Source organism: Mus pahari, chromosome 13 (genome assembly GCF_900095145.1).
Source record: "Mus pahari chromosome 13, PAHARI_EIJ_v1.1, whole genome shotgun sequence".
NCBI classification, from domain to species: domain Eukaryota; kingdom Metazoa; phylum Chordata; class Mammalia; order Rodentia; family Muridae; genus Mus; species Mus pahari.
In genome coordinates this window covers 85,619,173-85,633,101 of record NC_034602.1, presented here as the reverse complement: position 1 = coordinate 85,633,101, position 13,929 = coordinate 85,619,173, and the positions used below count along the sequence as shown (strand labels likewise).

At 43.8% G+C, this 13,929-nt stretch overlaps 2 protein-coding genes across 6 annotated transcripts in view; one reads left to right on the top strand and one right to left on the bottom strand.

The window, feature by feature from the left end:
* Positions 1–12,325, top strand: part of Paqr3 (progestin and adipoQ receptor family member 3) — a 23,281-nt gene extending 10,956 nt beyond the window's left edge. The window contains exons 4-7 of one of the 4 annotated variants that reach the window (XM_029545533.1): positions 824–1,021; positions 3,014–3,104; positions 4,505–4,653; positions 12,241–12,325. In XM_029545533.1, the coding sequence (XP_029401393.1) occupies positions 824–1,021; positions 3,014–3,104; positions 4,505–4,647 (432 nt within the window). In that variant the 3' untranslated portion in view covers positions 4,648–4,653; positions 12,241–12,325. Of the gene's footprint in view, positions 1–823; positions 1,022–3,013; positions 3,105–4,504; positions 6,434–12,240 lie in introns of those variants that run through there. The other 3 variants (XM_029545534.1, XM_029545535.1, XM_021210742.2) reach the window with 3 other exon arrangements.
* Bmp2k (BMP2 inducible kinase) overlaps positions 12,244–13,929 on the bottom strand; it is a 104,679-nt gene continuing 102,993 nt past the window's right edge. For both annotated transcript variants that reach the window (XM_021210741.2, XM_029545532.1), the window contains one exon: positions 12,244–13,692. In XM_021210741.2, coding sequence (XP_021066400.1) covers positions 12,269–13,692 — 1,424 coding nt within the window. In that variant the 3' untranslated portion in view covers positions 12,244–12,268. The remainder of the gene's footprint in view (positions 13,693–13,929) is intronic.

Here is a 13,929-nt window from a genome sequence, read left to right as displayed (position 1 = left end):
GTGTGTGTGTGTGTGTGTGTACACATACATCCACACTCCATCCCAGTGTGTGTGTGTGTGTGTGTACAAACATACATCCACACTCCATCCCAGTGTGTGTGTGTGTGTGTGTGTGTGTGTGTATACACACATAAACCCACACTCCATCCAAGCCACATCTCTCCTGCTTCCTCCCATCTCTCCTCTGTGCCAGCATCTAAACCCTTGCCTCAGTAGCCACCTTCTGGGGTTCTGGGTCTATGCCGTGGTCCTTAGCAGCCCCCAGTGCGTCAGCATGGCAGAGTTCATCTTACTCACATCTTCCAGCCTTTCCCCAAGCCACACTGCCCTCGCTGCTCCTTCCCCAGCTGCGTTTGCGTGCCTCACCAGCTTAGATGTTGTCTCCCATGTGAAAGCACCTTCAGCGAGCCAGTGCAACATTTGCTAGGCTTGCTTCAGTGGCTCTACAACATTCTGTTTGTGACTTGGTCACAGTGTTATCATTACATTATCATCATGTTCTCAAGGCTGCCCCTCCCACAGTTTGAGCACAGTTACCAGGAGAGCCCATGCCATAGGCAACCTTGTTCCTACAACACTTGGCCTGTGCCAAGCATGCAACAGGTACTGAGAAAATGCTTTTGTACGATGGAGTAAGTGTGACCTTTTACCAGTTCATTTTTAATTTTGGTTTATCATCCTAAGAAACGTTTCATAAAGTTAACATTTGTGTACGACACTATTTAAAAGGGATGGGGGGTGTGGGTTGGATATTATGGCCAATCACCAGCCCCCGGAAACACCTAATGGAGACGCCCAGATCGCTGTGTCCCTTTCACTCTAGTACTGGCGTCAAGTGTACCTGGTCACCGTGCTTGCCATGATCCTGGCAGTCTTCTTCGCACAGATCCACCCCAGCTACCTCACACAGCAGTGGCAGAGGCTCCGCCCCATCATCTTCTGTTCTGTTTCGGGATATGGAGTGATCCCTACTCTTCACTGGGTTTGGCTCAATGGAGGAGTCAGTGCTCCTATTGTACAGGTAGGTTGTATGTGGACTTTGAATTTTTCTTTATTTTTTTGTCCTTCATTTTCATTCCTTGGTTGAAGCGCTGTAGTTGGGCCATGTGGGTGTAGCTCTGAATGCTTCGGGAGCGTGCCTTTAGTCGCATATAGAGACATAGTTTCTGCAGCTCTATAAATAAGCACACCTTTCCAAATTGTAAGGTAGCCCTTACTCACTACTGATGAGTCACTGAATGAAATAACGTTCCTCTTCTGTCCATGTGAGCACACGTCATTTCTGGGACCACTTCTGAGGTTGCAGCTTGTCTGCTGGGCTAGTGATAATAGACAACAGGTGATAGAAGTGGGAATACCTGGTTTCTTTTTAGGGTGAAGGATGAGGAGCTGAGGAGGAATTTCTGGTTGGAGATACATAAGAGAAGTAAATGAACGTAGACCTAGGGTTTGATGTGAGGCTAGAGTCGGAGACGGGGGATCAATGGTTAGCAGTAGTATATTGGTAGCTGGAACTGAAGGACTCTGTTCAACCCTCCAAGAAGAATAGATTGAGCAGTAAAAGAAAAGCTATTGATATTACTCAAATCCTGTGGACAGGTGATAGATGACAGGAAGAACTCCAGGAGGGATCTGTCTTCCTGTGGGTCACAGAAATTTGTTTCTTGTAAAAAGGCCCCCCAGTGTGTGCTAGAGAGAAGTCTTGGAACTGTTGGGTGTTGGTGAGTACCCAGGAAAGCTCACTGGTGTGGTGGCTGTCACAGAGCCCTTCCTCTGGACTTTGCCACTGTCACTCCAGGAGACTAAGTTGGGAGAGGGAGTGGCTTGCTGCCATTGTGAGGCTCATCAGCATTGGGGAACCAGTGACCCAGTGATGAGAAAGGGGGTTCTGTGACAGTGGCACAGAGGCCTGGGATTCATGGGGAGAGCAGTCCTCTTGTCAAAAGACCAGGAAGGAAACACAGCTATGACGAGGGAGGAGGGATCTAGCCGTCCTGCTCCGTGTGAGACACCATTTCTCTAGCCATCTTGGGCCTCCAGGAGTAAGACAATAGAATGGGAAGCCACTACCTGTTGTGTAATTCTAACAGAAATGAATGACTGGCAACTGATACAGGAGTGATTGATTTTAGAGGTGGTAAATTATGCTAAGCTTATAATGAAAAAGAACTTTTGAGCTGATGGATTTTAGGAAAGTTTGGATACTATTTTCACAAGACTTAAGATAGAAAACTGGAGAATAAAGACAGTGGTTCTTAAAAACAGAATTCTAATAAGGTCACCAATCATTCTAATGAAGAAGAAAAAAGGAGACTTTGAAGAAATTCACTAAAAAGCTCTCGTTTTTTAAAGATGGGAAGAGGAAAGCTGCCCCTCCTAAAGATGAGATTTCCGGACGGGTTAATTAGGCCAAATGGTTGGTTGAATGAAGGTGGGTTCTCGGATGGTTAGAAATCCGAGACTCATGGGTTGGAGACGGCCAGGATCATTCTCACATACTTGAAAAGGAGGAAAGAGGTGTCTATTTCTTATGTAAATTATTGGTAAATTATTGGTAAAATTATTGGGCATGTAATGAGAATTGGGAACAGTGTGTATGTTTCAGCTCACTGGTTTTCACCAGAGTTGGGAAGCCCTGTAGGCCCGCGCATGCGCAGGGAGACATTGAGCTTCACGTGACTCAGGGCGTTTATCTGGGATGTGGAAAGCTACTGTAGCTCTGCCTGCCTGCCTGCCTGCCTGCCTGCCTGCCTGCCTCTGACAAGACCGTTCAGATCTGCCTTTAATCTCTGCTGACTCAGCTCTCGTTACTTGCACTCTGAGACTCTCAGGCTGACACTGCACTCCTTTGCTGTGGACCCTTCCTGTGGAGTGAGAATCATCGGAGGACATTACTAACCACGGAGACCATCAGCAGGATAATTGAGATGCAGCAACATTTAAATCCCACCACTGACCTCCAGTAGGCATCAAAGTACTGGGGAAGCCTAAGAAAATCCTCTTTGTTTTCCAGGACTTCGCACCCCGAGTCATTGTGATGTACGTGATTGCTCTCCTTGCTTTCCTGTTCTACATTTCCAAGGTCCCGGAACGGTACTTTCCAGGTAGGTAGGCCCCTGTTCATCACGGGTTTATAGCTCTCTGCTAAAAATACATTTGAAGTAAATGCTTCTGAGAATCAACATTTAGATTGCTTCTCAGAATTATTGATTATGGAATGATTCTTCCATTCCTAAGCATTCCTAATCTATAACTTTAAATTTTAGGGGACTTTTGACAAGAGGACAGCTCTCTCGTTGAGTCCCAGGCCTCTGTGTCACAGAATGATTTGGGTTTAGGGGCTGGGGTTGACATATTGTTCAGTTAGGAGCTTGTGGCAGTGCTCATCAGATCCCAAGGACCAGGTGACTTTTGACCCCTGTTCTTTTTACCATGGGGCAGTATCATTAGCTACCATGTTCTTCTGTCCATACCAACTTGTTCTTATACAGTAAATTCATATGCAGAGACATACAGCAAGAAATGCAGGAAGCAAAGACACAAGGGCGGTTACAAGAGGACAGGCTCAGAGTCACTGTTCTGCATGCACATTAGAGCTTTATCTGTGATTTCTGATGCCTGAAGTAAATCACTCCAGGGTGGTATCTAGGAATGTATCCTACGGGTAAGAGGATTGTGCCACACACAATCCTACGCAGTAGGTCAAGGCTCTCACCTTGCCACCCTAGCAGGACTAAAGGGAATGCCGACAGTGGTTTTCGTTGTTCTTGTTGACCGGGAAACATCAGGAAGCTCCCCTGTATTAAGGATTAATAGTCCTTCCCCCGTGTAAGACCTAACAGGTTCACAGGCAGGCAGAAGATGCATGCACTCCGGCAGAGTGACACCTAAGCCGTGCTGGTCTGGACCACCGGCACCTCTTGTCTCTCATACAGTACTTCCTGCCTGCCACTCTACCAACTGTGTTGAGACATGGAAGACGAAAGACCAGATCGCTGAAACTAAACCTTACATTAAATGCTTTTCACATTTACTGTGTATGTGCTTGCATGTGTGCACCTATGAGTTGTGTGTGTGGGGTTGTCATAGTGTCTAAGCATCAGTCAGAGGACAACACTCAGATCAGGATTCCCTCTGCGGGCTCCCTCTTATTCCAGCCCCTGTGAACTTGAGGGCTAGCAGGGTCCTTCAGGCTTGATGGCAGGGCCTTTACCTGCTGAGTTATTTCATTGACCCACACAAGTTACATTTTAAAAAATCAATAAATAGTGTAGGTCTAAGGCCATACTACCCAAACACGCCTCGTGTCATCTAGAAATAGCTGGGGGCAGCATTACTGAAAGTAACTTGAATGCTTAAGGAATAAAACCTTAAATATGAGTCTATCTTCCTAAAACTACTTGGATCTGGATTAACTATAGTCCATCTGGCCAGAGGTCAACATGTGTTTTTCTTTTAATACTGAAACAGTACCATCAGCAGTTCTTTCTGGTCTCCCTTCCAGGACAACTAAACTACCTCGGATCAAGCCACCAGATCTGGCATGTCCTTGCAGTAGTGATGCTGTATTGGTGGCATCAGTCCACAGTGTATGTCATGCAGTACAGACACAGCAAGCCTTGCCCTGACTACGTTTCCCACCTGTGACTCCAGGTATGGCCCCTGGTGAATCCAGTCATTCAGCAATATACAGTGGGGAAGTTTAGACCCCATTTTTTTCTAATGTTCTTTTTTTTTTTTTTTAACTTTTTCTTATTTGATGAGTCACAGTGCTTTTTAAAAATGGGAAAATATACTTGGATCTATAGTATGAACTGTGCTTGACCCTTGCAACGATGGTTCGCAGTGAAATTTAAATGCATTGAGAACATTTTGAGTAGCAGCAGTGGATACGAAACGACTCTAAGTTTTGTGTAAGACCAACTTCATTCATTAGGAAGGGCTCCTGTCTGTGAGCAAGGGAGGCATATCCTGCGTGACGACTCTCAGAGGGGACATTGTCACTAAATGATCACATTTAAGTGCCTCTTCAGGGCCAGGGTTGCTACATCCTGTGTTGCTCCAAGCTAAGCAGCGCAGCTGAATCGTCACAGCCCCCCCTCCCCTGCCCGTGCAGTCTGTGAGAAACCGGCACCTGACTTACTGTCCTTAACCAGGTTCTCCTCTCATTAGGGACATTTAGAGTTTGGTTTTGTTTTTGCTGTGATGATTTTTATTTGTTTGTTTTTATGTTTGCTGGCAAAAACCTTAATTCCGCCTTTAAAAAAGGTGGTGAGAAGAGAAACAAATGAGCACTACTGTTTTTAAAAAAGGAATCTTAGATGGGAGACTAGGCCATACCTGAGCAACACTATCTGATAGCCCGTTCCTCAGCCAGTTAACTAGTTCTGCTCCAGTTATTTAATTCCATATTATAATTGCATTCTTGACACTGAATTTTGATCCCAGTTTTCCCAAAGAACTTTCATCTCTAATTCTGCAGTCCTAAGCCCCATGGGTTCAGAACCGTATGGGTGCTACTTTGAAGGCCAAGCGATCTGGGTGGCCCTTTCTTGACCATGAAGTGGACCGTCAGCCTTAGCATGCAGACGGCTCATCGGATCACGGTGAGGTCATTCACCTCTGCTCCAGTCCTGCTTACACTGTACCAACATTTCACTGACAACTTCAAGTATGTATAAACACCGTGTACAGTTGAGAGCTGAAGCCTTAGTCTTGTGTAAACTCAGTAGGAGATCTCACTGCCCTGTCAGATAGTGTGACTCTTGTTCTCTCTAAATGCGTAAGATAAATCACAGTATTCATGAAAACTTCTGTTGTCCACTCAAAACAGAGTATCACCTCAGTTTCCTAATAAGTTGACAAGCTGTTTTAAATACTGTTGTATTTTTTAAAAAATGGAATTAACTAGTGTATCATAATTTTTTTCTTGTCATTGATGTTGATTCCTAAATGTACTTTGTATATGCAGTATTAGGAAAGTAGACATGCCTCTGCAGAGGGCTTCTTTCTAGTCTAGTGGTTTTGGAACTTACATTTCCCATGCTGGAATGTTAGCAGGAATTTTTCCCAGTGAGCTCTGTAAAGGACACCACATCATTGCCATTGTTATGATGGAACACTGTTTTGCAAGTGGCTGTTGTACCTTAGGGTCACAAANTCAGCTCATATGCTCAATTTTAGATGACCTGGATATAACAAAAGTAGGATATATTTTTTCAGAAAATATCCTTGATTGGNCAGTGAATACACATTTTGTCATTTTGGCCAGAAGAAATATACTAAATAGTTATTAAGTAAAAACTGAGAGTAAAATCCGTTAATTTTAGATGTGGAACCATTTTTATTATGAATTCTTCTAAAAAAATTGAGCCCTTTAAGTTTACTTTTTTTTTTTTTTCTTTTTCAGACAGGGTCCCACTCTGTAGCCCTGGAAGTTACTATATAGACCAGGCTGGCCTTGTAGTCATAGAGAGCCGCCTGCCTCTGCCTTCCAAACGCTGGGATTAAAGGTGTGTGCCACCACGCCCAGCCATATGAGTTTTACTTTAAGTCCTAAAATGCCTGGCTTCTTTTTGTACATGAATTCTGTGATACCTGGTGAATGCAGAACACNCATAAAAAGAGCATACTTTGTTCTCAAACAACTGTTCTTTAAATTCAAGACCTAAGTCTAACTGTAGGGACAGTTATTCCATGTTCTCTGAAATGTTCAGGATTGTAAAAAACAAAAAACAATTGTTCTCATCTATCCTTATNCTGTATTTATTATAAAGGAATGACTGTGGATTGCTGTCAACTCTAAACACTTCTGTATGTCAGCATTTATTGACCATCTACTGTGTGCATAGCACTACTGATAAAAAATTTAGTTATTCACATTAAAGAATATTTGACAATTGCTTAAAAATCTGAGCTTTGTAATAATGTATATTTTGTTTTGTTTATTAAAATAAGTTGAAAATTGTATTTCTAGCTACAGTATTTTAAAAAAGCTAGTTTCACTAGCTTATACATACTATAAATGCTAAGACTTTAAAAGTACTGTTTTTAACTATCTGTGACTGTTTTAAATTATAACAATTTGTAGAGACACAGTTAACTCACTTAATAAACAATCATCTTCCTCTATAAAGCCATTTTTCCAACAGCAAGACGTTGTTCATCTTTGTGGCACTCAGTGCACTTAAGTAGCTGCATGGCCCAGTGTGCATATGTAAATAAATATGGTTTACTAATATGCATATGTAAATATGGTTTACTAAGTGTGTGCTGCCTACCTTGTGATACATTACAGCCTGAAATCACATGTTAGCGTCATATGATGTGTCAGGGACTGTCACAGCTGTAATCCCACTGGGCAGAGTGTCCATTGTGACATTGTGCTTGAAGAATGCAGAGCTGTACAACTCTCCACTTGGCAGGTATCCCCTAGAGGTACATCCTGCCCTGTATTAAACACCAAGGAGCAAGGCCTGCCTGCACTTCTGGATTCCTGCCACTTGCTGAGAAGGTCTGAGTCCCCAAACAGCATCATTTCTTCCAACTCCACCTACCAGTGTGAGGCTGCTTGGCTGTTAGGGAAGTGGTAGAGAGTCTCCTCTATGTGTTGTCACACTGTTTACGCTGCTAAGAAATGTGGTCTGGTGGGCCGATGAGAATGGTCTAGAAGTGAAACTTACCCTTCAAAATGTTTTCTGTGAAGAGAGAAGCAGCAGTAGGGCCCTCTTGAGAGGCCCTCATCCTGCCCCTCCAGTGTGGTATCCAGTGACAGCCCAGCATGCATGTACTCCCGTTGTGCCGGGCCTATGTGCTTTCTTAACACACAAGCATTCTGAGAGATCACGGCTTCAACAGGAGTATTAGCTGTGCTGCCTGTGTTGCTTCAGCCAGCCTTTCCTAGACAGGAATTATTCACAATAAACATCTCAGATAGTGTCTGTTCCTCCTTGGAGAGAGAGACTGGAACTGGATGAGTGATTGCTCTGCATTGGTTACTGCTTCAAAACTGAAGTCCACTCATACCAAACAAAATGCACCTGCTCACAACTGAGAGCATGTACAAGCCACCAATCAGGTTCCAGATTGTGGAATACTGTATTCTAAGCTGAGAATGCAACTGTCACCGAAGACAGAGCATCAATCTTACCCGTAGGCCATTTCTTTAATATGCCAAAGCCTCTCTTATCCTTAAAATACGTAATCAGATTCATTAAAATAATGCTAACAGTCTTTAAAAAAAGGACAAAAACAAACAAACAAGCTACAAATTAAAACCTGTGGCAGAGGCATAATTGAAGTGTTTGGCCTCACAAGCACTGCATTGGTAAATCTGTGAAACATGTGTTATGAAGTATTCTTGTTGCAGAAAAATCAGGTCAAGTGCATTTTCTTAAATCCTAACCCATGAACTCTCGGGGAACGGAGCACAAAACTGAGACAGAGTCCATGATGAGGGGGGAGAACTGAACAGAAGTTGGTCATGAAACGTTTAATGATACAAATAATAATAAAAACTCCAAAGGCACTGATTATAAAGAATAAGCAATCCATTTGGGATTTATTGCATTTAAAGAAGGCAGATTATTAAAACAGTAGGTATGATAAATACAGTAAGAAAATAACTTTAAATCTCAAACAAAACAGTGAACAGAATTCAAGACTAAGCAATGTAAAGGCAATAAGGTAATAAAATTAGTGCTTTTCTGGGTACAGGGAAAGCAACTGAATTCCATTTCAGACGTCACCCAGCTACATTGGAGGGCTTAAGTTACTTTAGAAAGTATGTTTTATAACAATTAGAAATATAACTAAGGATATAAACCCGGTTTATTTAAAGATTAAAGTTATTTGCTTAGTGGTACATAAAAGGCTTCAGAAAATTCAAGTTTAACAAAACCATGGAAGTGTCATCAAAGAAAGTGCACTTAAAGCTGTTTGCCAGCAATTAAAAGGGATCTTTTAGACTGGAGGTGTGGCTCAGCCCTAAAGCGCTTGCCTAGCGTGTGCAAGGCCCTGGGTTCAGTCCCCAGCACCGAAAAAGAAAGAACAAGTGGCTACTACTCCTTCTATTAACAGGATGACCTTTCAGTCACAAAAACAAAAAGAACACAGTAGGGAAATCAGTTCTCCTGAAAGTAGCAATGTGAATTTTAAAGATTTAAAAAAACAAAAAAACTAAAAAGACTAAAAACCTAAACCAGACCTAGCCCTCTGTATTTTCATCTACGCCTTCCTTTTAGTGGCTTTTGTAAACTTCCTCACTAGATGTGAATGCTCTTAAAAGAAACAACGATTGCCTTTTTAAATTCACATTAATTCCATAACAGAGAGCCGTGGTGTGTGTCTTTTTATCTTAGTAGAAAACAACACGGAGTATAGATTTTTTTTTTCCCCAACAGTCATTTGCTATTCTCTCAGTAGACACATCATCTCACAGTAGACCATCAGCTCAGAAACTGGATATAAATTGATGACTAGTTTTGCTTAAAAATAAAAGAAAAATAATGACAGAGTTCACTGTGCACTCTACATGTATTAAACAAATAGACCCAAACTTCCCATAAGTAGTGATATTAATACATGTGCACCTTCTGACAATGCTTTAGTGAAGTACCCAGACCTGGATGACCCAATGGAGAGGCGTGCCAGTGTGGGCTCCACCTTAGTATTTTCCATCAGGAAGATGAGAGTAGTCGGTTCCTGTTAAACAGGGTAGGACTGACTGCAGAGTGCACAGATCTGAGAGCCAAGTGATTTCCTAACTGCCTAGGACACACGGCCCAGGGGAGGAGCACTCAGTGCTTAATATTCTAGTCTGTTCCATTCTCACCCAGCTTGGAGCAGACCTTTTCTCCAGCTATATACTGAGCAACCTCTATGCCTTAGTAGATCCATTTCTTCAATGCCCTAAAAGATTCTCTGGCAACACTAACCTTTTATTGACATGATCAAAGTGAAGCAAAGGGTCCACTTTTTAAGAAAAGATTCAAAGTTAATGAGCACTGTTAAAGCTTCTAGCTGACAACTCTGGCCTAAGACTCTCACTGGGTTCCTCACATGACTTCCCTTTGATGTTCAAGTCTAACAGGTTTAGTTAGAACTGCTTTGCATACTTAGAAGCACAGGCCACACCCAAAGGACATTCTTTAAACTAGAACCAGGCCTTCCAGTGCTCTCCTGTGCATGGGAGCCAAGTTCTTGTGAGGGAATGAGCTACCTAAGGCTCAGCTGTACAGAGTGATAGTGGCTGCTGAGACTGAAATTTAAATGGAGTCTCGTCATCTTGAGAAAATGCCTCGAACAGCAATGCAAAGGAGCTACCCATTGGACCTCCAGTTAGATCATCTGTCCAATGAGCTGCTTCCAAGAGGAGAGCCGCCTGCTGGGCTGTCGGAGGCAATGTAAACATTTTAAGCTGTGGCAGAGTTGTTTCCTAAAATTTTGTCCAGCGTAAGCTGGAGGGGTTGTTGTCAGTGAATCACTTTAAAATATTCAGTGCATTGAAAGGCAAGTGGAGCTCTGATTTCATATTCACAACTCAGAAGACCACATCAGTTCATCATTACTTTAAGAAGAAAGCACTGCTGAATCTGTTTTGTAGCTTAAAGGGTCTACTACCATTTGCGTTAGTGAGATTAATTAACCTGAGAACCAGGAAAAAAAAAAAAAAAAAAGGTGCAAACATAAGTTTCTGCCTTTGGCACAGGACAGTAAGTGGTGCAGCCCGGTTCTGCGTGGCATGGTGTAGTCTGCTCCTGTCCACACTACCCCCACTGAGTTCGCAGAGGGGGAGACAAGCAATACAAAAGGACCGTGCCTTGGTTATGTATTTTGCTTCTTTCCAAGTTCCGAACTCTGAAAGTAGGCAAATGATTTACCCTCTGGGGCACTAAAGTTAAGAGGTTTTTAATAAGATTACTCATTAAGGTAACTAACTAGGGGCAAAGAACTTAAAATATAGCAATCAATAGCAATAGCTGTTGACCTAGAAACTTCAAATGCTCATCTGTAAAGACAGCTAATCATAAGTTAAGACAGACACAGGAAGCACGGATAGTACATTCACATTAACTGATGTATAACTGCTATCGCTAACCACAACTACAAAATTTCAAGTTTCTTATATGACTGGTGATATTTTTTAAAAGGCAATTTGGTAGCTTAGTTCTTTTCTCTATTGATGCAGTCGGGTAGCAGAATTAAGCTCCTAGTCCCACCACCCCGTTCTTCCATCCACTGAGGATGGCTGTCAATGCAGAGTCTTGTCACTGTCAGAGCACCCTGAAGGGAGGGACTGCAGCCCAGGACTCCCCAGTGCTGGAGGAGGTGGGGCTGTCATAAAGTAGGTCAGTAAATGCAACATGATTTTACATTGTAAACTTCTTTAAAAATTAAAGTTTCAGCTACATTGTTTCTGAAATTAAATTTCTATATAACCTGCCCCCTCCTTCTATCAATGTACTTCAGTAGGGACATGATGATAAAGGTTTTGGCAAATACCCATTCAAAGACAAAGTATTTCTGAAGTACCAAATGTTGCTTTTCTTTTTTACATATCATTCTTTTACATTTTTTTTCAAATGCCAAATATTTTTCTTTGTATTTTTGTTCTAGGCATTCCACATTGTAAAAATTTATGTCAGATTAAAAACTGCATATATAATATCATATACATGTTTTGAGCTGTACACCGTAGAAGGGCTAAAGTGAGTTAATATATACATTTTTTCATATACTTATCATTGCAGAGTCCATTATTAATGGCACTTTTGTTTTTATTTTTGTAAATGCATCAGCTTTTTTAGGCACGATAGTCAGTTCCTTCTGGCCCCACCGTACAGACCAGTGTGTGAAGAGCACACTCTAGGCTGTTTCCTCATGGGTGCAAACATCCATCCAGCCTGCCTCCAAATGCTGCGTCTGGGGTATGCACCTAGGTGACATTCTGCTATCTCAAGTGATGGGCTTTCCTGTCCCTCAGTGGCTACACACCAGCTTTCCCGGGGAGCCCAAGTGAACCTCTGAGCTAGCTGTCGGCAGCAAAAGCCCTTGGAGCTTCCGATGTAGGCCTCCTCCTGCCTGAAGAAGGCATCCAATTACTACCCTGTACAAACAATTCCATTTGGTTTACTTAAAAATCACCTATCCTGATTAACCTGTGAGAGTGAATGGTATAAACAACTATACAAACGCGTTCTCTTCCCGATTCATAAAACTATTCATACTTTTTTGAAACAGGAGTTATTGCTGAGTCCACCTCAAGTGTCTACTGTTTAGAAGGAAATGGAGCAGCACCGAAGGGGTCTAGTTCGACCGGCTGGGACTGTTGCGGAGTGACGCTTTGCACCACGAGTTCTGTAAAGGGCACGGCACCAAAGTCATCCATTCTCAATGCGTCTGCGCTGTGGAACGACCCATGTACTGAATTCTGTCGTGGCCTCCCAGGCAAAATGGTGTTGTGATCAACGCAGATGTCGCTCAGGCCCTGATGGGGCTGGTGCCACAAGTCTGGAGGATGAAAAGGCTTGGCACCGAAAGGGTCCAGCAGACTCTCATCAGGTGGCAGGACACTGGCCCTGTCTTTGCCATCGGTCAGTGCGACGCTGATGTTCTCCTTGGAGTCGGAAATGGTTAAAAACTCATTGCTGCTCTGGGAGTCTCTGCGGCCCACCTTCTTGTGTCTGCGGGCCCTCTCGGGCGTGCGGTATGGAGGCTTCAGCGTCTTCTTCGCGCTGGTAGGTGTGCCGTGATGGCGCTTCCCATTGCTTCTGGACACATCCTGCTTGGTGCGTCTCTGGCGAGAGGAGAGTTTCTGCAAGCTGCGCTGCTTGACTTTTTGCTGCTGCTGCTGCTGCTGCTGCTGCTGCTGCTGCTGCTGCTGACTCCCGGTTATTTCCTCAAAGGGCACGAGCCCAAAAACATCCTCCTTGCTTTCACTTTTACTGGCCGACACGGAAAACGGCTGGAAGGGAGTGGAGCCAAATACATCTACACTTCTGGGCCGTGCAGGCAGAGGACGGGCGTCTGGCCCCGCCGCGGGCCAGTCCTGTACACTGACCTTCTTGTTGAAGGGTGCCCTTGTGAACACGTCAAAGTCCTCCTGCTCTGGAAACGCCTGCTGGGACAGGTTCTTCCCATACCCTCTGTGCTGCAGGCTCTGTGGAGTGGGCACCGCAAAGAAGGGAACAGCGCCAAACACGTCGAACTCCTGACTGGGAGTCAGCGCATCAGCAGGCGACCGGGCAGGGGTCAGGAGGGCTGTGTCCGGGGCCACGCCAGGCTTGTCCCTGCGCAGGGAGCTCGCGTCTCCTCCCTTGGCCTTTGCTTGTTCACACTCCGAATCAGAGCTGTGTTTGTCATCCTCTTCCTCGTCTTCAGAGTCCATCAGCAGAGGCCTGTGACCCAGGTTCTCTGGCTCAGTGTCGTCATCATTAAAGTCCCCGTGTTCTCCCTGTGCGTCTTCATCCTCTTGTTCTTCTTCACTGCTCTTAGGAGAAGGGGGGTCTGATTCGAAATCGCTTTCAGAATCATCATGTCCCTTTTGCACTTGACCCCTAATTACGGGATTCTCAGAGGTTTTCTTTCCGGCTCGCTGATCTTTGCATAGTGGACTTGAGCTTCCATTTTTGGTAGGGTTTGCAGTGATAGATTTTTGATTTGGAGGCTGTTCTGTTTTCTTTTCAGGAGAACCTAAAAGTTCAAAGAGCAATCATTACAGTATTCAAGTCTTTCAGTGTCTACTTAAACTGAACACATGGCATGCCATGTCCACAGAGGAGCACAATGACTAGTCTTTGGCCATGTCCTGGGCAGGTGACTGGTTCTGAAATGCAGACACACTTTTCTGTCTCTCTGTACACATGGCACAGACCCTTGGGACAAAGAAACTGCGTCCACAGCACCATATAGGACCTCGACAGGACAAGG